This window comes from Ictidomys tridecemlineatus, chromosome 10, assembly GCF_052094955.1.
Source record: "Ictidomys tridecemlineatus isolate mIctTri1 chromosome 10, mIctTri1.hap1, whole genome shotgun sequence".
Classification (NCBI taxonomy): domain Eukaryota; kingdom Metazoa; phylum Chordata; class Mammalia; order Rodentia; family Sciuridae; genus Ictidomys; species Ictidomys tridecemlineatus.
In genome coordinates, this window is record NC_135486.1 from 80612790 (window position 1) to 80637105 (window position 24316).

General features: G+C 41.5%; 1 protein-coding gene and 1 long non-coding RNA gene across 2 annotated transcripts; both read right to left on the reverse strand.

The window, feature by feature from the left end:
- Positions 1-1473: 1473 nt before the first annotated feature.
- On the reverse strand, positions 1474-22674 carry Msrb2 (methionine sulfoxide reductase B2). The gene is made up of 5 exons (XM_078023319.1): positions 22508-22674; positions 16668-16777; positions 12054-12130; positions 3331-3478; positions 1474-2240 (listed from the first exon to the last, which is right to left on the reverse strand). The coding sequence occupies exons 1-5, from the start codon at positions 22611-22613 to the stop codon at positions 2136-2138; spliced, it is 546 nt and encodes a 181-aa protein (XP_077879445.1). The 5' UTR covers positions 22614-22674; the 3' UTR covers positions 1474-2135.
- Positions 3590-12047, reverse strand: LOC144367360 (uncharacterized). Its single transcript, XR_013426698.1, has 2 exons — positions 10680-12047; positions 3590-3815 (listed from the first exon to the last, which is right to left on the reverse strand). It is a non-coding gene; the product is annotated as an uncharacterized LOC144367360 (long non-coding RNA).
- Positions 22675-24316: the final 1642 nt, after the last annotated feature.

Here is a 24316-nt window from a genome sequence, read left to right on the forward strand (position 1 = left end):
AACACTCTAAGGCACCTGGGTCCAGGGAGCAGGACTAGGACTAATAAATCAATTTAGCAAGGTTGTAGGACACAAGTTCAAAACAAAAATTAATTGTATTTCTATATAATGGCAACACACAAAAAATAGAAAATGAAATTTAGGTAAATCAATTTAAAACAGCATTAAGAAAATTAAAATACTTTGAGATAAATTGAATAAAATGTATGTGAGACCCAGATGCTGACAACTATAAAATATTTTTCTCTCAAGTAGAAAAACTGAAGGAGAAATGAAGAACTATATAAGGCTCATGGATTGGGGATACAACATTTTAAGATGTCAATTCCCCCCAGATCAATGAAGATTTTCAATACCATCCCAATCAAAATTCCAGCCAAATGTTTTGTAGACATTTACAAACTAATTCAAAAGTTTAAGGCTGGGGATATAGCTCAGTTGGTAGAGTGCTTGCTTCGCATGCCCAAGGCCCTGGGTTCGATTCCCAGCACCACACACACAAAAAAAACCTATTCAAAAATTTATATGAAAATGCAAAGGAACTAGCTTCGCCCAAACAATTCTAAGAAAGAACAAAGATGGAAAACTACTCCCTAATTTCAAGACAGTGTAGACACAGCATGGTATAGCGACATCAGGCAGATACTGATGGAACAGAACAGAGTTCAGAATTAGAGTCACATTTATATGGAAATTGAGTTTTGATAAAAATGCCAAAGAAATGAAAGATTTCAAGAAATGGGGCTGGGCAACTGATTATCTATAGGGATTTTTTTTTTTAATTTTCCAAATTAGAATTTTATATCCATGAAAAGGAGAGCAGAGACATTTTCTCTCCAACAAAAACTGAAGATTCATCACCAGGCAACACAAACTAAAGGAAAAATAAAAATAGTTCTTCAGGCAGAAGAAAAAAATAATCCCATAAGAAAATAGAATTTGGGAAAAAATAAACAACAACAAATGGGAAAACAGGTAAGTAGGAAAGTATCAACTCTACACTTAAGTAATGATTATTACTAGTCACTGAGTTTAAAATGTGTGTAAAATCAAATACATGGAAATAGTAACACAAAATGCAGAAGAGTGTTCATGGAATTCAAGTTCTAAGGTTAGCATTCTCGGAGAACCCGAGAAAAGCCATGATTTGCATTTAATAGTAACAAGGTAAGGATGCATGTTCTCATTTACAGAGCAGCCACTAAAGAAATGTCAAAGGCTATATAATAAGGTAATGAGAAGAAAATGGAACAATTGTTTCCTTTTTGCCCATAAAATCATATAAAATATAATCTCATAAATACTTTTACTAATACCTTATCTGAGACTTTCAATTTGTGAGATACTTGAGTTGCTGTTCCTCTGGATATACCAAATGCCTACTAACGTGTGTTCTGGTTCTTTTTTGTCATATTAATTTAGAGCCATGTATATGAAAGAGAAAAATTCACAGACTTAGACAAAAAACAAACATCAGTATCAGTAAATATTTTATTTGAACATTTAAGGTTGAACTTTGTAGCCAGAAGGTATAAAGGTGAACATTCTTCATAATCACCGAAATCTAAGAAACTCACATTGGAACTGATTTGAGGGTAGTGAGATTGGGAGAAGTTTGAGATACTCAAAATTCTGAAAGAAAATTAAACAGCTCATTCATCAACATGTACCATCAAAGCACAGCTCCTCCTCAACCCAGTTCTTTCTTCAGTGCTGGCATTTCCATTCCTCTGATCCCATATTTTCCTTCCTCTTTTCACTTGATCCTTCACCTATACATGTCTCATGAAGGACTTCACTGCAATGGCAAGTTCAGGGTCATCATGAAAGAACTTTTTGGCTCCAAATCCATAAGCCTCCTGACATCCCCCAAGAGTCCTGCTCTGAGGTCCCATCCAAAGCCTATGGAAGTCAACTGGTGGAAATGGCTGCCCCTCTGTCATTTTGTTAAATTCCAAAGTCCAAGCTTGAGTCAGGTTTGAGTTGATGCCAGGTGAGTAAGAGAAGCTGTGACTCCCTTTGGGCAACCAGCAAACTTAGTCTAATTTATAGTAAATAAAATAAGCTATCCACCTGAATTATGAAAATCAAGGATATACATGGAAGAGTAGCCAAGCAGAGGACTCTTAGAGATGTCAGTGATCGCTTGGCTTGAACTTCAGGGCCACACTGTTGATGCAAAATCTCTGTCCTGTGGGTGCAGGTCCATCAGGAAACACATGGCCAAGATGAGCTTCACACTGCAAGCACAGAGAAGCCTTCATCACTCCCAGTGGAAACAGAGCCCTTTACATAGAACCAGACAAATGGGCCTCGTGTGCCACCTAACTCCAAAGTCTGACATCTTTGTATGTGTATATGGGAAACTGTCACATCAGAATTTGATTAAGGTATGGAATAACTCAGGACACAATAGTGGTAAATAGTCCTACTTTACCAGTGAGAATGTACACCAACTATCAAATTTATGCCTTGATTTACTCACCTATAAAGTAGGAATGATAATTATACCTACTTCATAGAGTGTTATCAAGATTAATTGAGACAATGTACAGAAAGCAGCAGCACAATTCCCGGTGAGTACTGAATAATGTTGCTATGGACAGGATATCATTATATATCTCAAAACTATGCTGTCTGAATCTACTTGCTTCTGGCATTTTACAAAACCTGGGCCTCAAAAGATGAGAGCACCCAAAACTGGCAAAATGATTTTTCTGTCTGGATTTAAGTCACTCCCTCCTACAAGGTTCCCAGGAGGAGTAATGTGCTGTTGTCACCTGGAGTATCCCTTTGCCTATCAGTGACATACTTCAGAGTGGAGAAGGAGACAGAGAGATGCCAACCACATGGGCTTGCCTGTAGCCTGTCCCTGCTCAAAACAATGTGACCTACCAGTTTTTTAGATCCTAACCCTGGTCCTATCTCTGTGGAAGGTGAGAACCAGGAAAGCCCATTTGAGAATGATGGGAGAGAGGGGTCATTAAGGGCATGAGTTTCTGCTAATATATTCTTATACTACATTTATTTATTAAGTTTTTGTGATGCTGGAGACCAAGCTCAGGGTCTATCACTGAGCTGTATCCCCAGTCCTTTTTATTTTTTATTTTGAGACTGGGTCTCATTAAGTTGCTAAGGCTGGCTTTGAATTTTCGACCCTCCTGCCTTGGCCTCCCAAGTAGCTAGGCAGGTGCCATAGTGCCCGCTTCTCAATGCCTTTTGATGACAAAGTGCTTCCATGGAACAAGAAAGCAGATGCCAAGCACAGGAGAGTTCCTTGTGGCACTTTTAGCCACATTAGAGAAAATAATATAAAGCACAATACACCACCTGCTTGCAGACCACCTCTGTGCGAGTTTTCCCTGAGGAGGTGTCTAGACGTCTCAGGATTCCACTGTTACTTTCATCAGAGTCCAAGGTGCCATGAGCCTCAGAAAATGAAGGCCATCCGGTGCCAGAGCAGAACTTCTTCTCAGAGCTGTGGAAGGCAGTACCAACACCGTGACCAGTAAAGACGCTGTTATTAACATACCAGGAGCATTTTTTTTTCGCTAATTCGTTTTTCCAAGAAGCCAGACCTGATTCCCACTTTGCTCTGTCAGATCGCAAGCTTGGCCAGGTCGACCATCAGTTCCACAGACTTGTTCCCACTGCACCCCTTCGCTATTAAGAACATTGTCTGGCCACAGTGAAAGGATGTCTTGTGCCTTTGATGCTAATGGCTTCTTTCTATGTCTGATCTAAAGGACTGAAAAACACTTGGAGCTTTGTGAACTCTGTTGCATATTAGAAAGTGCAAATCAAATCCATGTGTCCTGAATGCAGAAAAAGGAGAAATCAAATAGAAATAACAGTGGTCAAAGGGGGTCAAGGGATCTTAGCACATCAGAGAAGCACCAGAAGCAACCACTTTTAGCACAGGGAACTTCCAGTTATCTAAACACACGAGCTGCCTGCCTGGGGGGACTAGTAGTATGAAATCAGACAAGCTGCTCAACCTTCCAAGGCCTGGTCATCTGTGAAATGGGACAATCATGCCTATCCCAAAGGGGATGCTCTGAAGAACATGGTATAAACTGAGTGTAGTGCTAGGCACATATACTCACTATGATTATTTTTATTAATATATAAGCCCAGGTACTCTGTGCCAATCACTCCAGTGAAGCCTGAGCTTCCAGGGGAGTCTCTAAGGAACTAACGATGCTAAAGGCAGAATGGGCCAGGAAAACTGTCGAAAGGAGCAACTTGCAAATCTGCTCACCAGAGACCCCATTCTCAAGGCTGGGGGTGCAGCTGAGAGGCTGCTTAGCATGCACCAGGCCCTAGGTTCCATCTCCAGCACCACATTAAAAAAAATTAACAAAGAGCCCATTCTCTAAGAGCTTGGACAGATAAGCTCTTGCAAATGGCTTTAGGAAAATAGATTTTTAAGAAATTTTAGATGGTAGGGAGATGACTTGCTCTCCACCTGCGAAAGAAATAATTGAAAGTTAAACCTTGCCAAAAATTGAACAAACAAGAAAGGAGTAGTGAATAATGGAATTCTTGACTCTAAACACAAAGGAAGTGAGCAGAGAACATAAAACCCACTAGGAAGAGGACATCATGACACAGTGAGCTTTAGACATTTTGGTCCCGGGATCCCTCCATGCCCCAAATGTCTAAGAATTCCCTAGAGTTTCTGTTTCCATGAGTGACAGATACATAACCAATTAGAAATGATAACTGAGAATTTTATAATACATATGCGTTATATTACTTTTTAAAATAATAAATCATTACATATTAACATTTCATGACAATACTGTTTTCCAAAATGAAACAGACACTGAATGAGAAGGATTGCATTGTTTTACAATTTTACAGATCTCTTTACTGTCTGGCTTGGAAAAGGACAACTGAAACTTCCTACGTGCCGCTGCACTTATTCTGTTGCAAGATACAGTTTTGATACAGGAAGGGGACAGCACAACTCAGTGGTAAAGTGTGTGTATGGTCCTAGGTTGGATTCCAAGCACAAAAACAAAAGGACTTTGTTCTCACGTGGATGGATACATCTTGGGAAAAGGGTCACCTGGTAGATCCCTTAGATAGGTCCCAGGGATCCTCAGGAATCCTCTCTGAGAACCACAGGTATGCCCCTTAGTGGTAAGGGCTTGACTTCCAAAAGATGTTGGTGTGAAGCCACACTGTTATATCTGTGTGCTCTTGGCAAGTTATTTAATAGTTACTTAATCTTTTAAAGAAGAGAATTGGTGTCCTAAACTCCAGAATAGCAACAGCATTATTAAATCACATGCTTGTTGATAGAATTCACTGAGATATTTCTATAAATGGTGTTTTTAGAGCAGCGCCTGACACATAGTATGTAAGTTTGTAGCTATTCTTTTTAACATCATTACTAATAACAGACATTCTAAATTTGAGCAGCCATGGGTCCAACTAGAAGTCTCTGCACACTCAGGTTAGGTTCTTTGCAACTCTTTTCTGAGAGTTCAGAAATATTCACATGGCACTGAGGGTGTAGCTCAGTGATTGAGCACTTGCTGGCATGCATGTTCAAGGATCTGGGTTCAATCCCTAGTACTGCAATAAAGAAACAAAAATATCTGCCTTGCCACTATGTCTCGGGAAAAAACATCATAAGCCTCTTTTAATCAGCATCTTTCCATCCTCAACATTATATAAACTACTGATCATGAAAGGAATTTTCATAGAGAATTACGAATATAATAAATTTTTTAAATGAATGAATTTTAGACTAATAAAAAGTCATTAAACATTTTATGGGAAACAATAAACCTTTATTGATGCAATTAGCAGATTCTGGAGATTTTACCAAGTAATATGATAGGGTCAACATATATCACTTAAGACTGAGAACCTAAATGTTTTTTTAAATATTTTTTTTAGTTGTAGATGGACATAATACCTTTATTTTGTTAATTTATATTTATGTGGTGCTGAGGATGGAACCCAGTGCCTCACACATTCGAGACAAGCACTCTACCACTGAGCTACAACCCCAGCCCAAGAACCTAAATATTAATGCTAATTAGAAATTATACATATTTAAATGATCATAAGGCTCATCCTTGGAAAACTAAAACTATTCTGTATCATGTACTCGAGAAGGTATTCTCTTGTTTATCTAGTTTGGTTTTCTTCCTTTTCTGGATATTCCACAGCCCCCAAAGTAACAATAAAGGCACCAGAGATAAATGACATCCCTAATCCCAAAGTCCTAGAAGAATCTGCATTCAATTGAAGAAAGAGGGCACATCAGAGATTTCCAATGTTACTTAGTTATTCAGGACATTAGAATGTCACATAAAAAGTGAATTAGCCCTCAGTTTTCTCCTATTTTAAGATTTATGACCAGAAATATATGTGAGTCTCACAAAACTTTTTAATAAACCCTACCAGAAGCAGCCTGGAAGAGGGAGCAGACAGGGGCCAATGTCACTTAATTCCAAGGTTATCCACAGTATGGAGTCCCTCAGGAGTGGTAACATCCTGGAAAGCATTCATGACCTTAAAACCCTCAACCCGTGGTCTCTCATTAGAAGAGGCAGTGCTCTCCACAAATGTGCACTGTGATCATTCTTAAGACAATGGAGTCAGGAGGGGAACTACATTAAGTGTGACAGATGTGTCTGGGAAAGAGGCTCTGGGCAGTGAGTCTGTGGCTTACCCTGGCTGGGCATATCTGTTGGAGGCTAGTTATGTCTTCCCAGGGACCTATGGATGTAATTTGGATGGCTGGCACCAGAAAGTGGTGGTGTCTGATTCTATAGCACTGCACAAAAGGCTGATGGAAACCCAGGTGACAGCATGGGCTTCAGAGCCCAAGTGCCATGGCCTGGGGTTTTTGTCTGGATGCTGTACCACTCTGGAAAAGTCAACTCTCCTAAGACTGTTTCCTGGCATGAAACGAAGGTAAGGACAACACAGAGAGCTGCCGGGAGGTCTGATGTAATGCTGGGTGTGAAGAGCCTGGCGTGTGGGTGGGTTTGTTGCTGGACCCTGTTTCTGAGGAAGGGCATGCTCAGAGGTTCCTGTGGAACATGAGTTCAGTGCTATCACTTACTAGAGATGTGACTGCTGTGGTTTGCCCCTCTGAAACTCAAGTTGAAATTTGACTGCCATTGTGGTGGCACTGGGAGTTGTGGCCTTGAAGAGGTAACTAGGTCATTAAGAGGGACTATGGGAGTTCTTATGGGACTAGATTAGTTACAAGAGCCAGTTGCTGCAAAATGAGGCCACCCTTTGCATTTTGCTTCTTTCCAATGCTCTATTGGACCTTTAGCTTTTCCACCATGTTACAATGCAGCAGAAGACCCTCACAGAAGCCAAACAGATGCCAGCCCCATGCTCATGAACTTCCCAGCCTCCTGAACCATGAGCTAAAATAAACTTATATTTGTTATAAATCACTCAGTCTCAGGTCTTCTGTTACAGGAATAGAAAAAGGAATGAAAACATGAGCAAGTTACTTAAAGAGATAAAATGTCAGTTTTCACATCTGTTAAATAGGGTACTAACAGATCCTAGAGAGCAAGAACTATTTACAAAGTACTGAGCCCAATTCTTTAACTGCTCAAGAAGTGCCAGGTATGCTGGCCCACACCTGTAATCCCAGCAACTCGGGAGGCTGAAGTAGGAGAATTGTCAATTTGAGTCCAGCCTCAGAAACTTACTGAGACCCTGTCCCACAATAAAAAGTAAAAGGGCTGTGGATATGGATGTGGCTCAGTGGTTAAGTGCCTCTGGGTTCAATCTCCAGGACTGAAAACCAAACAAAAAACCCATGCTCATGAAGTTGCAGCTTCTTCTCTCACATTTCCATGGTGCTTTCCATCATCACTGCAACACCCTTAGATAGTCTCGATATTGCTACTGCTGCTAAGCACTAAAGCAGATATCATTAATCAACCAGTCAAGAGGTACTTGGTGAGCACCATGCCAGTTTCCTAGCACGGCTGCAGAACATTACCAGAGAGTAACTGGGACAAAATCAAGATGCCAGCAGAGCCATGTTCCCTCGAAGACCCTGGGGAATCCCCCTGTGCCTCTTCCTAGCTTCTGAAAGTGGCTGGCATCCTGTAAAGTGGATAAACTCCAGTTGCTGCCTTCACATTCACATGGTATTCTCTTCTATGTGTCTGTGACTTTTTTTCCTCTTCTTATAAAGACATCAGTTATATCAAATTAAGGGCCTGCCCAACACCAGTATGACTAATGGCCCTGTTTCCATTTACAGGTTCCAGGGATGAGGATTTCAATGTATCTTTCTTGAGACACAATTCTACCCCTAACAACCTCCCTGAGGTATGTACAAGAAGTATAATGGCTAAGGAACTTGAGGAGCTTGTCAGTTTTATTTCCTCAACTAAAGAAAATATTTGAGCCAGTAGAACAGCACACAGTCCTAGATTGTGTGCTACTGACAAAGTAACAGGAATCTGTAGCAGAAAAAATAAATCCAAAAATAGACGTGTGCTATCAGAGAAGGCCTCAACAAGCAATCTGGGCTCCAAGATAAATGAAGCCTAAATCACACACAGTAGGGGCAAGCAGAGCCAGGAAGGCAGGCCCAGCCCGATTCTGCAAGTAAGAAGCAGCCTGGCTGGGGTAGAAAGCAAGGAGGTGGTTGATCCCTGCATGTACCTTTTCTTTTTAACTAGGATTCAGTTCTGGCTGACCAACTTTTCACTTTGTTTTGACTCTATATGAATTCTTTAAGAAATTATTTTTCCTGTTCCCCTACTTCCTATAATAAAAGCTTAAGAATAGAAAGAGGAAAAAATGGTGCCAGGTTGGCAAAATAGCTTAGTGGTAGGACACTTGCCTAGCATGTGTAAGGCCCCAGGTTCAATCCCCAGTACTGTCAAAAAAATAAAAATAAGCAAGTAAATAAAGGCTTGGGTCCCAGCTTGGTGCTCTGGGAGTTAGTAGAACCTTTAAGAGGCAGGGATTACTGGAAGGTCTTTAGGCGGATGGTGACATGCCCTTGAAGAGAATGGTGTGTTTCTAGCCCCTTCCTCTCTTTTGCTTCCTGGCCATGAGGGGAGTGGTTTTGCTCTACCATACACTAAGATGAGCCACTGCAGGCCAAAAGCAATGTGGCCAATCAATCATAGACTGAAACCTCTAAAATTCTAAGCCAAAATAAGCCTTTTCTCTTTATAAGTTGATTATCTCAGAATTTGTTATAGTTATGGAAAACTGACCAACACACGGATATACTCTTATTTCCTTCAGTCTTAGCTACAGCTACAGGGGCAGCAGGAAGACAGAACAGAAATTCAAAAGTTATTGAAAAGAAAATGGAAAATTTTTAACTAAAATTAAATGCTTACAAACAAATAATTAAAGTTCATGAGTTGACAGTTCAGTTAACTGGCCTCATGGTTAACAATTTTTCCCCACCCCCTTGGCTGATTTTCTTATTCGTTTTGGCTGTTTCAGATCCTCAACCTGAAGTTGATGACTTAATCTAAATTTGAACTATCTTTGTGCTAATATAACACACATGCATATAATTCAGCCACATTTCCAATGCTTAATAGTCCCAAGTGAGTCAGAGCAGGTTCAAAACATGTGCCCCATTCTGGTGAGTCTTCCTGGAGAGCCTTCTGCTCTGGTCACTCCCAGCTCCAACCTTCTGTGACTCTGTGACAGCCTGTGTGGTGAGGGGACAGGACATTGAGGGATGAGATGGCCTCCTCTTTGCAGATGTGGAACAGCAAATCGAAGAAGGAAGACTAATACTGAGTAGAGTACTCTTACAAGGATGACCTTTCATTTTTTGTGGTCACAGTGGTTAACAGTCCAAATATAGAAACAGGACATCTTCTGGTGACTAGGTAGTAACAAAGTATACTTTCACAATATGGTCCTCTGGCTGAAAGCAAGCCAGCCAACTGAACACTCCTCTTTATAGAACCTCTTTCTTCATACTTCTCCTCTTTCACAGAACCAAAGATAAGGAATAACAAATATCTCCAAAATATGAATCTTATATTTTACTGCTGTGATACTGTGAAATACATATTTGGCTTTTCTCCTATTTCCTGGCATATACAACTTCTAAAGTTTTAGAATCTTAAAAATTAGAGTCTTTTTATATGTTAATGAGTTGACTCATGGCAAACAGCCATACAGAGCTTCAGGGTGGGACTAGTCACCCTGAAGAAAGAGCAAGGCATGGTCAGAGGATTGAGACTTTCAGCTCCACCCCCAACTTCTGGGGAAGTAGAAGGGCTGAAGTTGATCATCCAAAATCAATGATTTAGTCAATCATGCCTACGTCATAAAGCCTCCATAAAACCCCAAGTGGATAGGGCTGGCGAGTTTCCTGATAACTAAACATGTGGAGGTTCCTGAAGGATGCACCCCTTTCCCTGAACTTCATTCTGTGTCGTCATCAGTATAAGTGTTTTCCTGAGTTCTGTGAGCTCTTCAAGCAAATTAGTGGAACCCAGGGAGGGGATTGCAGGAAATCTTATTTATAGCTGGCTGATCAGAAGCACAGGTCACAATCTGGGGTTACAAGTGGCATCTGAAGCAGAGGAGGTCCTTGGGGACCAACCCCTCAATCTGTGGGGCCTGATGCCATCTCTAGGTAGGTCATGTCAGAAGAGAACTGGATTAGAGGACATTTAGTTGGTACTCACCATGGAACTGACTAGCTTCAGGGTAGAAAACATCATGACTTTGGAGGTCACAAAAATCTCCTGTGTTGATTGCTATGGTATGAGGGAGGAAGGTTTGTTTTTTCAACACGACTATGTAAAAATTAAATTCCTTCTAGCTCCCCACAAGCTATCCTGGGCTGACTGCCTTCCTTATATCTCCTCATCAGCCACGGACAATGTTTAGGCGTCTGGACCAGGGCTGGTCCCCTTCCCTAAGCATGAAGGGAAATCGATCCTAATGCCCCTCGTCCTTGCAGGCAGGGTCTGGCTTCCTAATGCTGCCCGCATTAGCAGCCAGCCAGCCAGCCAGGAAACCCCGTCTGCTCAAAGCCCAGAGGACAGAAGGAAGCGCTGCCTAATGGAAGATTTGCAGAGCTGGCTTGATTTATATTTTATTCTAAACCAATTTAGGGTTGATGCAAAAGAAAGGAAAACATCTTTGAAGTTCTGAAAAACAGGACTTCAAAGATGTTTCCTTTCTTCTTCATTGAATCTCCTTTTTTTTTTTTTTAGACTGTTTCCTGCATATCTAAACAAAAAAGCCTTTGTTGAGAGATTTTAGATCCTGATTGACTTAAAAGAGGCTTTGAAATCAAGGGACAATTAAATTTACTTTTAGCTACATAGAAGAGGGCATGGTATTTACTACTGTCAAGCACTGTGGGGAATCTATTCTCATAAAATTCTACATTTCCTAAATTAAATTATAAACCCATTTTCCCGGGGAGAGGTATAGTTTTAATCACATGCCAGAGCAAATACTATTAGGGTTTAGATTTCTTTAAAATACTTTCCCTCTAAAAAAATTCTAATAGCTTTATCGTAAGAAATAGCTTAATTGGTATTTCTCAGGGATACATAAAGGAAAAATATAAGCCAAGAAGTCTTGTTAACTGTTTTACCTGTGAGAAAAAAAAATCAAGACAGACAGGTATCTTCTAGAAATAGCTCTCTTTATGCAACAATGCCAAAAGATAAGGACAATCAAAAGACAACCTGCCCAGGAGGTACAGGCCTGTAACCCCAACTACTCAGGAAGGCCAAGGCAGGAGGACTGCCAAGTCCAAGGGCAGCCTGGGAAACCCAGAGAGAGCTAATCTCAAAACAAAAACAAACAACAAAAACCCCACGCAAAAACAGAGCATAAAAACAAGATAGGGGGGCTGGAGGTATAGCTCAGTGGTAGAGCACACACTTAGACTCTGAGTTTGATTCCTAGTAAATAAATACCAATAAACGAATAAATAAATAAATAAATAAATAAATAGCAATGTATTTATCCAAAACCTCAAATGAGGATTGTGGAATAGGTAGGTTTGCTCTCCCTCATTGCCTCTGAATCCTTCATCTTACCTGAAGAGTGGACTATCACAGCACACACAGTGATACATTCCTGACTCCTTGTTGTCCAGGTAGATCCCACTGAAAGGCTGAAAGGAAATGAGATACATCATGTGCAGGTTTCCTACATGGAAGTGATATAGCACATTTTAAAACAAGATTGGGGTTGGGAGCATAGCTCAGTGGTAGAGAGCTTGCTTAGCATGCATAAGGCCTTGGGTTCCACCCCCAGCATTGGAAAAGAAAAAAAAAATAAAAGGAAATAAAGAAAGGAAGGAAAGTAGGTAGGAAGGAAGGGAGAAAATACATCAGAAGCATAGCTGGGTGAGATCAGGGGTTTTTGCCTTTCACATGCTTCACATGGTGCTGAGGACACTACATATTTATCGGGTTCCTGGGGTGCCAGGGCCACTGCTTAGATGAAATTACTACATTCATTATGGCTTTAAGAGCTTTCAGGTTTGTAAAGCTATGCCAAGAGAAATACAGGGAGACTTATGGCAATGCATGAGCTGAGTCAGTATTTTTTTTAATGTTATTTTGCAAACCGAATCTCAGTTAAAAAAAAAAAAAAGAGCCATTTTGTCCAATTCCTTTTTTCATCTTCTTTGTCAAAGAAAACTATAAAAGGGAAACTGTGATGATCACATCATAGCACCCAGTGGCAAGCATTACCCAATTCCACAGGATGGAGAGGCCAAGGTCAGAACAGCTTATCAAGTAAGAGGGTTGACTCAAGAAATAAGCTGGACTCTTCTGCCCACTCCAGTTTCCCTAACTCAAAAAACTCCAGGTCAAACCTTCAAATTCCCAGGGGTGGTACTAATGGTCCATTTTCAATGAGATTCCCAGCAGACATTTTCAAATTAACCTACTGAGCCTCCCACATGGATACACTTGGACATTTTCCCTCTTTAAAAATCCTGTATTTAGGAGGATTGTGAGTTCAAAGACAGCCTCAGCAAAAGTGAGGCACTAAGCAACTTAGACCCTGTCTCTAAATAAAATACAAAATAGGGCAAGGAATTGAGTACCCCCCAAGTTCAATTCTTGGAACAACAACAACAAAAAAAAGTCCTGCATTTAGCTGCAGAAATCCTAACAGTAGTGATCTGGTCTTTTATGGCCAAACCTCATGAATGCTTGCTCTTAACAATAGCACTGATGGGCATCTGTAACCAAGAAGAAGTTTTACATCCCTCCCACCTGTGCTAATAGTACACACATGCCAAAGAGCTACCAGCCCCAAGGCTAATCTAGAAAAGCCTATCTGTAGGAACCAGACAGCTTGGTAAGATTCAAAATGTAATCTCATCATCACAGGGAAAGGTTTGGCAGAAGAGGGTCACTGCTATCACAATAAGTGAAATAAATATAAATAATTCAAATGAAGAATTCTTAGCCAGCATATTTTATAAAATGACATATACCTGCTGATTCTTGCCTGACTCTTGATGTATTCCTCCCCACATCCCAATTATATACAAGTCCTCTCACTTAATTAGGACTAAATTCATCTTCTATCTTATTTGTTCGGTTTAGCTATTGTTGATGACCCTGTATGTACTCAGTGCCGGGCTGGATGTCAAAGCTGCAAAGATTAGAAAAAGCTCACATTTTCCCTTTCTCAAAAAGTTTGCTGTCCAGGCTAGAAGAGATGGGAGTTGACAGTTATACCATGTAATGACTGCATGGCAAGACACTAGCATGGAGTTTGGTGGCATGTGACCCTTTAATATGAGGGGAGTTTCCATTAAGGATTTTTGCAATATAGTGTCTGAGATGGAAGGTTTTTGCTTTGTTTTTTTTTTAACTTTTTAGTATGACTTTGCACAGCTAAATGGTGTTTGTTATAGAAAAATGCTAAAGTGCTAAGCTCAATTTTGAAGGATGAGTAAGAGTTAATCAGATGAAGAGGTGGAAGAGTGTTTCAGACACAGAACAGCTCACACTGGTAGAGAATGGAGAAGATGATACTGGGAAGTCTGGAGAGGCCAGGTCACAAAGGGCTGTAAGTAAACAGAGAAGACACTCTGTCCTGCTAAACACAGGGAGTAGAGCCTCTGGAAACTTGAACACTGGGTGTACACATGATCAGACTCAGCTTTTAGAAAAATCACTTGACATCCAGGTCAAGAATAGATTGAAGGGACTAGAGATATAGCCCAGAATGCTTATTTAGCATATGCAAGTCACTGGGTTTAATTTCTGACATTGCAAAAAAAAAAAAAAAAGGACTGGAAACTGAAAAAAGAGGAGAGTGTCAAGAATTATTTAGAAGAGGGAATTGAAATGACTGCCTGCACAGGAGAGGGGGACAGGGTCAGAGACAGAATGAAGTTCAAGCTACCTCTGGGATTTCAAGGTCTGTCTGAACCAATGACAATTCTCCCTTCTTTGATTTTTGTCAGTACAACACACCTACTGGCAAGAAGACACACTCAAAAGGAATGACCACAGATAATTTCACATGGGACTGTTTACAGGGGTGGGAACAGGGTCAAGGGATACCAACACAGGGGGATGACATACCCCCGAGTACTGTGAGAAGACACAACCCACTAAGCCTGTGGGACAAAGGAAGGGGATGGTCGCTGGAACCTGTGTGTAGGGAGGGTGCCTGCAGGAGCTGCCACCTGCAGCGGAGGAACACAGCCACTGCTGACCCGCTGATTCACACAGAAGACCCTGGATCCAAATGGGTTTCTCTATCCTCCTCTGATCTGCCCAGGCATCTCCTGCTGCCCAAACTAAATCAGTAGCCAGAGGTCAAGAAAGCGGTCCCCCCTCCTAGAGCTTGGAACAGGGAGAAGCCAATGGAGACTGGATCAGGAAAAGACAGAGAAGGACCTGCACGAAACCTCCCTCTGTTGATGCTTGATTCTTAGTTATTGCTCAATTAGGCCGAAAATTCTTTTGTTGGTTGCTAGCAGAGCACTAGCGTATTACTGCAGCCCAATAAAAAAACACATGTAACTGAATTTTCATTTGAAGTCACAGAATAGGAGTCGCTATCTTAGAGCTTCCCTTAACATAACGGTGCTAAGACTTCCAGTTCTGCAATATTCTAAAAATTTCCATGTGGAAACACAGCAACTGAAAGGGATTTATAACATTAGTTAAAATAATGGATGATGCTCATTTTGTAAAAAGGCCAAATGCACAGCGTATATCGTACCATCTGTTTCAGAAGCCCTCAGTTTTATTTTCCTAAACATCTGGCAGTGCATCTCCAGGCTCTATGTATACACCAAACCCTGCCTGGCTCTGTACCTGAGAAATCAGGGCTTGCTTCGAGCATTCTGGGGATTCTTATGACTGTTCACGGAGTATCATGTGTGCCATCTACATTGTGCCACCTACAAAAGTGGCAAATGTGGTCTCTTTCTCAAAGAAGGCTTTAGTAAAACTTCACCCACAGGAAGTTGTGAAAATACTGTTCCTCAAGAATTCATTGGGATCTGCCAGCCTGTCTGATGTCTTTAGCATCCGAGAAACTGAGGTACAACCATGATTATGATGCCACATGTACTTCATTTGATTGAATGCAGTAGGTACTGATGAAGTAAAAATGTAAGTACTCTATAGACACTTGTAAAACCACAGTGTTGTGGTCCAGATTCAACAGATTTGTGAATCTGCTTAACAAATGAAAATATCTAATAATAAGTTTCAATAGGTAATTGACAGCAGCTGGATTTGGATCTGAACACGATTCCTGGTTAAGAACCACAAATGGTGTTATAATGAGGAATCACTAGGGGCTGTTGTCTCAGGAAATAAATGAAAGTTGAGATTGTTGAATGCAGCTTAAGTGAAGTTTCCACCTGTAAGCCCACAGTCATTCAACACTCACAGAAATTGATTTTTTGAGTGCCTACGACAGTCAGGCACCACGTTAGATGCTAGAGGATAGAACAATAATGGCAAATGCTATGAAGAAAAAGCATGGTAAAAGCAGACTTTGTGAGGGTTTGATAAAGTGAGTTGTGGACTAAGGTTAAAAGGCAGGTTTGAATTAATGAGTAGGAGGGGTGATGGGCAAGAGAAAGGAACCCAGATGCAAGGGCCTTAAAAGGGAAGGGAGCCCAGGTTGTTTGAGAGCTACAGAAGGCCTCAGAGGGAAAATGGCTGGATTTAAGAATGGGATGGGATGCAGGGGACTTTAGTACCCAACTAGCCCTTCAATACTTTCCTTTTTCCTGGAAAGCAGTGGGAAGTCACTGCAGGATTCTGAACTGGGAAGTGGTATGGCCAGCTCTGTGTTTTCAAAAGACTCTTTAGCTGAAAGGCAGAGGTGGCTCAGCAAGGAGCAAGAATGGCTGTGCTCACAACAGCTGGAGGCTAAGCAGAGAGAGAGATGGGGTAACCAGGCACAGCTGGAAGCCAAGGACATCAGAGGGCACTCAAGTGACTGGAAGGTTACTTAGGACAAAAACTGGGCCTTCTGGACAGTGGAGGGCCATGTGTCTGAGGAAGCAGTTGGTTCCTGGATGGATAGTGATACCCTGAGCAAGGGAGGAAGACAGGATCTGTGCAGCAGCCAGTGATGAACTAGAGGTGGAAGCTGGATCTCTCCTGACTTCACCAGCACCTCTAACCAGAACACTGATCCAATCTGCTTACCGGTTCAGTTCCTTTTTCTCTTGTGACATGGAACTGCTCTGGAGTCAGTTTCTCTTGCCACTCAGCCTTGGTGAGAGATGGCCCACATGGCTCACATTTCGTCACAGACTCTGTATTATCAAATAGAGGGTTGTTTTTTTTTTAATTAAAATGAAAAGGCATGATTAATTTTTTTCCTCGAACTTTCTTCCAAAGCACACTATTGCCCAGAGGAATAATCCTGTCCCTTCCTCTCTCTGTCACTTCATTCTTCATAGGGACCAGAAAGCTCAGGTACAAAATGCCTTGATTATTTAATTTAATAAGAAATTAGTCATAAACAGAGAACCGGGGCACCTAAGCCAAAGAGGTAGCAGAAAAAGGAAATAATGTGGAATAAATTCTCTCCAGGTCCCTAGGGATGGAAATTGATCCTCTCTTCCATTCCGACTTTCAGAGAAGCACTTACTGTCGGGACACAGCTAGGAGCAGTGGAGAGATGGGACGGGAAAGAACCTTCAGATAGTAGGTTATTAAACTCCTCTTCCTTCCTGGTTTATAACAATATCTCTGACTTTGGTGGTCAAGGGAGGTCTTTATTAAAAAATCCTCTTGCATGGAGAAGAGACTCCTGTTGTATGTACCCAGGGGAAACTGAGACCTACCATAGTCTATATTATAATGCTTCGTGGGTTTTGTCCATGTTTTGTTTTTCTATTCCCTTTAGTTTCTGTCTTATTACTTTTATTTGGGTGACTACAAGCAAAATAACTAGGACAATACTCTTTCACTAAAGCAGGTAGAAAACCCAATTCTGATAAAAATATTTTAATCATCCAATATGAAAAATGTGGAAGGATTTTATAATCTGTCCAACCTCTCAACTCACAAATGAGGAAACAGAGGCTCTAAGGATTAATAACCAGCCAGTGACACTGAAGATGAAAAATCAAATACCTGTGAAGGGGCTGGTGATAGATCAGCAGTAGAGAGTGTGAGCTTAGCATGCATGAGGCCCTAAGCTCGATCCCCAGCACAAACAAGAAACAGCACCTGTCACATCTGCACCCATAAATCAAATAAGCCATAAAATTATTTTTGAAATTCATTTCTGATCACAAAAAATTGTCCTAAATAATCCTGTAGCAAGAAAAGACTTATTTTTATCACTAGCTTGTAAGACTATACCATAATGAATTTTCAGTGTTGTTTACTGTAGATTGCTTATGATGTTTACATTCTGAAAAGTTTTTTTAAATTGCTAAGTATTAAAAGTCATGTTTTCTTAAATATTCCTTTTATAAGGCTATGGGGATTTCCTTCTTAGCATGGAAATAGATTTCAGAAATTTTTCTTATAAAAATATACCTCAGTTAATCCAAATTTTCAGGAACTCAAAATCTTTTGGGGAGCAAAGCAAAATATATTTGTGTGACAACTCTTACCATCCAGGAGAATTATCATGGGGAAGGAATGATAGGAATTTAAAAATCATTGGTTTTACAACCACCAAAATAATATCTGATTTGAGTAGGAATCACCAGGGGATTCTAAAACCACTGGGTGAAAGACAGTTTCTCTATATTCAGTTATTAAGCTCACTGGAATCTCAATGAACCATGGTGATTTTTGTATTTCCTTACCAGCTCACTTTATGTTTCTCCATAATTGGTTTTTAAAGCCTTTAATGTTCTCCTTCAAGCATGGTCTCCACTACCTCCCACCTTACTCTCAACAGATGACTCCACTTCACAGGGATCAAAAACCACAAAGGAAAGCCCTCCAATGTGCTGCTCAACTACCACATTTACTTGCACCTATCCCCTCCATTCCTCTCTTGTCTTGTTGCAATGAAACAAGAGATCTCCACCTACTGTCCATATGCTGCTGCTGTTTATCTGGTGTGCACCTCCTTCTGCCTAAGGACAAAAGCCACTGTCTCCCTTTCATAACCATCAACTTGCCCTCCTCTGGATGGCTGCCATCTGCACCTAGACACACTGAAACTCCGGGGAGAAGAAATTCACACAAAACTCATTTTCCTCACATGGCCACTCCAGCCACTCCTGAAAAAGCTGTTTTTATTTCCTTACCTCTCTCAGTCATGCCTTAAAACATTAGCTTCTACTCCTATGACTGCACTGAATGTGTTCTCAAAGAGCCATGGACTTTTCTGGTAAACCCATTAACACTTCATCCTGTCCTCACTGACTTCTCAACACTATCTGACACTACTGACACTCATTTCCACAACACCAACTTCTCTCACCTCTCCAGGTGCTTCCTTACTCTAAGTGTCCTTTTCCAACTCTCCTTCCTCTAGCTATCCTTGAATACCTATGTTCTTCAAAAGGGGCTTTTGTCCTAGGCTTTCTTCTGTCCTTATTCCAGGTCTGTCCCATGGGTGATTTTATCCATTTAGTAGCTGAAAGCACAGCACATGATGAGGACTCCCAAATCTACTTTTCTCTACATTCTAGATCTCTCTGCTATTTCGGTCCTATACATAATCGCCACTGGGATGTCTCCACTGGGATGTCCCATCTCAAAAGGACCTCATGTATCTCCTTGCTCCAACCTGAATCTGCTTTTTACATTTGCTGAGGCTCATCCACCATGTTTCAAGCCAGAAGCCTGGGCCATCATCCATGACTGTTGCCTTTTCCTACACCAAGTCCTGTTGGCTTAACTTTCCAAAAGAACTCCAGAATCTGCTCATTGTCACTTCTCCTCAGCCATGACCTTGGACCATGCCACCAAGTTTCCTAATCCTCCTTCTATCTTGACCATTTCTGATTTTTTTTTCTCACTGCCTTAAATAGTTCAAATGTGATATGATACTCTCAAGGTCAAAACCAAACTTCTTAATGTGACCACCAAGGTCTCCTTGTCTCTAACATGGTTCTACTTTCCAATCCTCTCTTGTGCTACACTCGTTATCCTGGGCCACAGTCTTTTCACACACACACACACACCCTGCGCCCACACATTGTTTCTGTGGTCTCTTCCATGTTTTCTTCCCTCTGCTTCAACAACTCCTCTTTCCTTCTTTTTTCCTAATTCCAACTTGTCTTTCTGGATGAAGTAGTCTATAGATGTCAACAGCTCATCCACGGTGTCATTGAGTTCAACCATGCCATTACTGATTTTCTGCCTGTTGGGCCTGTCTTCCTGAGAGGGTGTTGAAGTCTCCAACTATGTCAGTGGATACTAGAATTCTCTTTGCAGTTCTATCATCTTTGGCTTCACAAAGTTTGATGCTCTGCTGTTAGGTGCATACACATTAAAAAACTGTGGTATCTTCTTGAAGAAAAGATCCCTTTATCATTACATAATGCCCCTTTATTACTGATAACTTGCTTTGAAGTCAGCGCTGACACTAACATGGCTACTCCTTCTTTCCTTTTATTAGTATTAGTGTATCTTTCTCCATCCCATTATGGGGATTGAACCCTGGGCCATGTACATGGGAGGCAGGCACACTACCAACTAAGCTATATCCCCAGACCTCCTTTATTTTTAATATGTGAACTTCTTTTTAAAGTGCGTAATGCCATATTCCCAGTTTTTCAAGAGGCAGAGTGAGGCAAAAGGATCCAAAGTTCAAGGCCAGCCTCAGCAACTTAGGGAGACTCTGTCTTTAAATAAAAAATAAAAAGGGCTAGGGGATGTAGCTCAGTGGTAGAGCACCCTTGGGTTCAATCCCTAGTGCCGCAAATAAAGTAGGTTAGGCCATGAGAATGGGGCCATCGGGATGGGAACCAAGAGTCTGCTCTCTCCATGCACACACATCATGGTAAGACCATATGTGCACAAAGCAAGAAGATGGACACAGGGAATCCACTGCCACCTTTATCTTTGATTTCTAAGCCCCCAGAACTATGAGAAATAAATGTCTGTTGTCTAAGCCACCCCATCTATGGCATTTTTGTCATGGCAATTCAAGCAGTCACAGAGTCATCAAGTGACAGGGAGCCAAGACACAAATATGGGTCCATCAACAATCAAGCCTTTAACCACAGAACGATTGATTACCTGCTTATCATTTTTAATGGATGTCTAACAGTTTGTTGAATTGAACTTTTATGATTTACTTAAGCCTTCCTTAACTGATTTGGATTGAAGCCATTTCCGGTTCTTAAGGGTAATGCTGTTAAAACTGTCTTTGCACATATAGCTTTGTTCTTCTTTTGAATTACTTCCTTAGGATAAATTCCCAGGAGGGGGTATCTGAGAAGTTACATAGCTTCTGTTATGTGTTGGTGTCTGGCCAATTTTTAATGTGGCTGAAGAACTTCCAATCCCAGGGTAATTCATTAGGCTGCTTCTGACCATATCAAGAACAAGCATTAAGAAGTTTCCACAGAAACCACTACCCTATCAAGAGGACAAGGAGAACTCCAAACCCACAATTATGTTTCTATTGCCAGTGGTTCTCAGCAAAGTAATGCTTACAATATAGTAGGCTTGCAGCAAATATCCTCAGTCTGGCTGAGACATTGAGGGGTCGGAAAATCCATAACTGGAAGTCCTGTTGGATCAGCTACCACTCTACATTGTCAGTGCTTTTATTTATTTATTTAACACTAAATTTTGAAAAAAACTTCATGTAATTAAAAAGAGTTCCAAGTAAGTTGGTACATATTTAGTGGTTAGGTATCCCTTAATGTATTCAATAGACACATAAAATTGGACTCAGGGCTGAGGGTACAAGGTGCTCTAGATCATGGGTTCAATGCGCAGCACAGCAAAAAAAAAAAGGGGGGGGGGAAGCACAGTTGGGCTTCTTGCGCAATTTCCCAGGTGGTCAACCCACATGAGCAATAAATTTCCCTGAAATCTATGAAATATATGTGAAATACAGTGCTAGCTGAAACAGTTCTCCACAGTGACTGGGTCCTAACTGGTGAAATGTCCCCCATCTGAAAAAGGGCTAAAGGTATTTAGCAAGCACATACATACAAACACAGACACTCTATCCCCCATTCTCCCTGTTCTGGTCTCCAAGTCATTATGATTGTCAGTCTGGTGGTGGTGCACACTCCCAGAGGCTCAGGAGGCTGAGAGAAGAGGATCACAAGTTTAAAGCCAGCCTCAGCAACCACGAGGTACTAAGCAATTCGGTGAGACCCTGTCTCTAAATAAAATACAAAATACAAAATAGGGCTGGGGACATAACTCAGTGGTTGAGTGCCCCTGAGTTCAATCCCTGGTACCAAAAAAACCAAAAAATAAAAAATAAAAAACTGTGTGTCAAATAAGGGCTGGAGATGTGACTCAGTGGTAAAACGTTCCTGGGCTCTATGCCTAATACCAAACAAACAAACAACAACAACAACAAAAAACCTGCCAGACCAAATGATTAGCCTGCACATCTCCCTGAGTCTTAGGTACGAACTCTGGAGCACAGAATCCAAAGTCTGCGCAGCTTGCTTCTCACAGGCGAAAAGAGCTGTTCTCTGAAGTGGAACAGACCAACTGCCAGCGCAGGAGAGGGCGCGCAAGGTCCCCCTGAGCAACCACCGCGTTCTTTACCTGGAGTCCAAAAGTCCGCGGCTCTCGGAACGCACATGTTATGCAATAAATGAACTTTAAGAAATAAAAGAATTGTGTGCACATTTGGTGAGACAGTCTGACCTTTCCTTGGGTTCTCAAAACGCCGGGCACCTCCCGCTAACCCAAGTTTACAAACCACCGTCCTAGACCGCAAGGATCGCGTGGGGACTGCGGGGACCGGCGGGGACCGTCAGCGGCGCACGGAGGAAGGTTTAGGAGAAACGGGGCGATGAGAACAAGGCGGCGAGCCACAGCCCGCGAGAGGAAACCGCAAGCCGGAGACGGCGGCGGGGCCTGCGTCCTACCTGCGTCCCCGCGTCCTGCCCCCGGGCCGCCCGCTTGGCCCCGCACTGCCAGCCCAGGCGCCTCTTGGGAGGACCGACCCCAGAGCGCTCGGAGAAAACGCGCCATGACGCTAGCGGGGTAGAAGCCTAGGCCCGGCTTTCCGCGTCGGCCCCGCCCCCGCACTAGCCCCGCCCCTCCCCGCACTAGCCTCGCCCAAGCCCAGCCCCCGCACTAGCCCCGCCCCAGAACCGCCCCGCCCCGCGCACTAGCCCCGCCCCTAGCCTGCTTGTTTCTGACCTGGCCCCTTCCACCGCTTGGCTTTATAACCAGCTGCTCCTCTTCCTCCCGCTGTCCCCGCGCCTGAACCCCACTCCACCTCCATTCTCCTAGTCCCTAGGGCAAACAGGATCTGGTTTAGTTTGCATTTTCCAGAGTTATATATAAATGGAATTATTACATTTTGTACTTGATTTTTGCCTGGCTTCTTTCAGTCGGCACAATTATTTTGACGTGCCTTCGAGTTTTTGCACGCAACAAATTGTTCATTCGACCTTAGTGCTGACTAGTATTCCATTTATGGGTATGCCAAACTGTATTTATCCAGACACCAGTTGATTCTGGCTGCTTCTAGTTTTTCCTTATTAAAACCAAAGCTGACAGGAACATCCCTGTACGGATGGGATCTTTGTGTGGAAATGTGAGTTCTTTTCTCTTGGGTGAATACCTGGAAATGGAATGACAAGATCAAAGGCAAATAAATGTATTCCATTTATGGGTATGCCTGCATGCAGTAGGTGAGAGCTTCAGTTCTCTCTGTCCTGGCTACCTCTGGAGTGTTCGTTCAGACTTCCCTTCTGCAGCCATTGTATAATTAGACGGTGGCCTCTTATTGTGGTTTTATTTCATGGTCTCTAATCGTTAATGTTAAAACATTTTTTTTCTTCAGTGAGTATATTTTCTTTAGTGAACGTCCAAGTTTTTTACCCATTTATTCTTAGATTATTCATTATTGAGTTTTGAATGTTGTTTTTATATTCTGGATACAAATCCCTTCTCAAATGTATGCTTTACAAAGCCCCGCCCCACTTGTCTTTTGGATGGCCTAATAGTATCTTAGAGCAGTTTTTAATTTTTATGAAGCTCAACATCAATTTTTTTTATGGATAGCATCCTTTGGTATCATATTTAGGAAATCTTTGTCTATTCCAAGATCACAGAGATTTTCTGTGTTTTATTTTGAAAATTTTATGGGGTTAGGTTTTACATCTAGGTCTACTAGATTAATTCCATTTTGAGTTAATTTTTGTGTATGGCAATGTTTTTTGTTTCCTTTTTCTTTTCTGTTTTTAGTATACCAATGCCTAATTTTTTCAGCAGCATATGTTGAAAAGAGTCTTGCCTTCTCCACTGAACTGCCTTTGAATCTTTGTCAATCAGTTTTTTTAGTCAATGTAAGGTTCTATTTCTGGACTTCCTGGTCAGTCCCATTAATCCACTTGTCTGTTTTTAAATTAATTAACACAATGTCCTGATCACTAGACTTGGAATCAGCTAAATTTGTTTTGTAATTCTGTTCTTTTTCAAATTTATTTTGGCTATTTTAGGTTTTTTTTGCATTTCAGCGTAAATTTTAGATTCAGCTTCTCAATATTTGCAAACAAACTTTCTTGAATTTTAACTGGAATTGCATTGACTCTTTCATAAATTTGAAGAGAATTGACACCATAACAGGATTGAATCTTCTGACCCCTGAATAAGATATGTCTCTTGATTCATTTGGGTCTAACATCTGTCAGCATGTTTGGGAGTTTCCAGTGTACAGGGCTTGC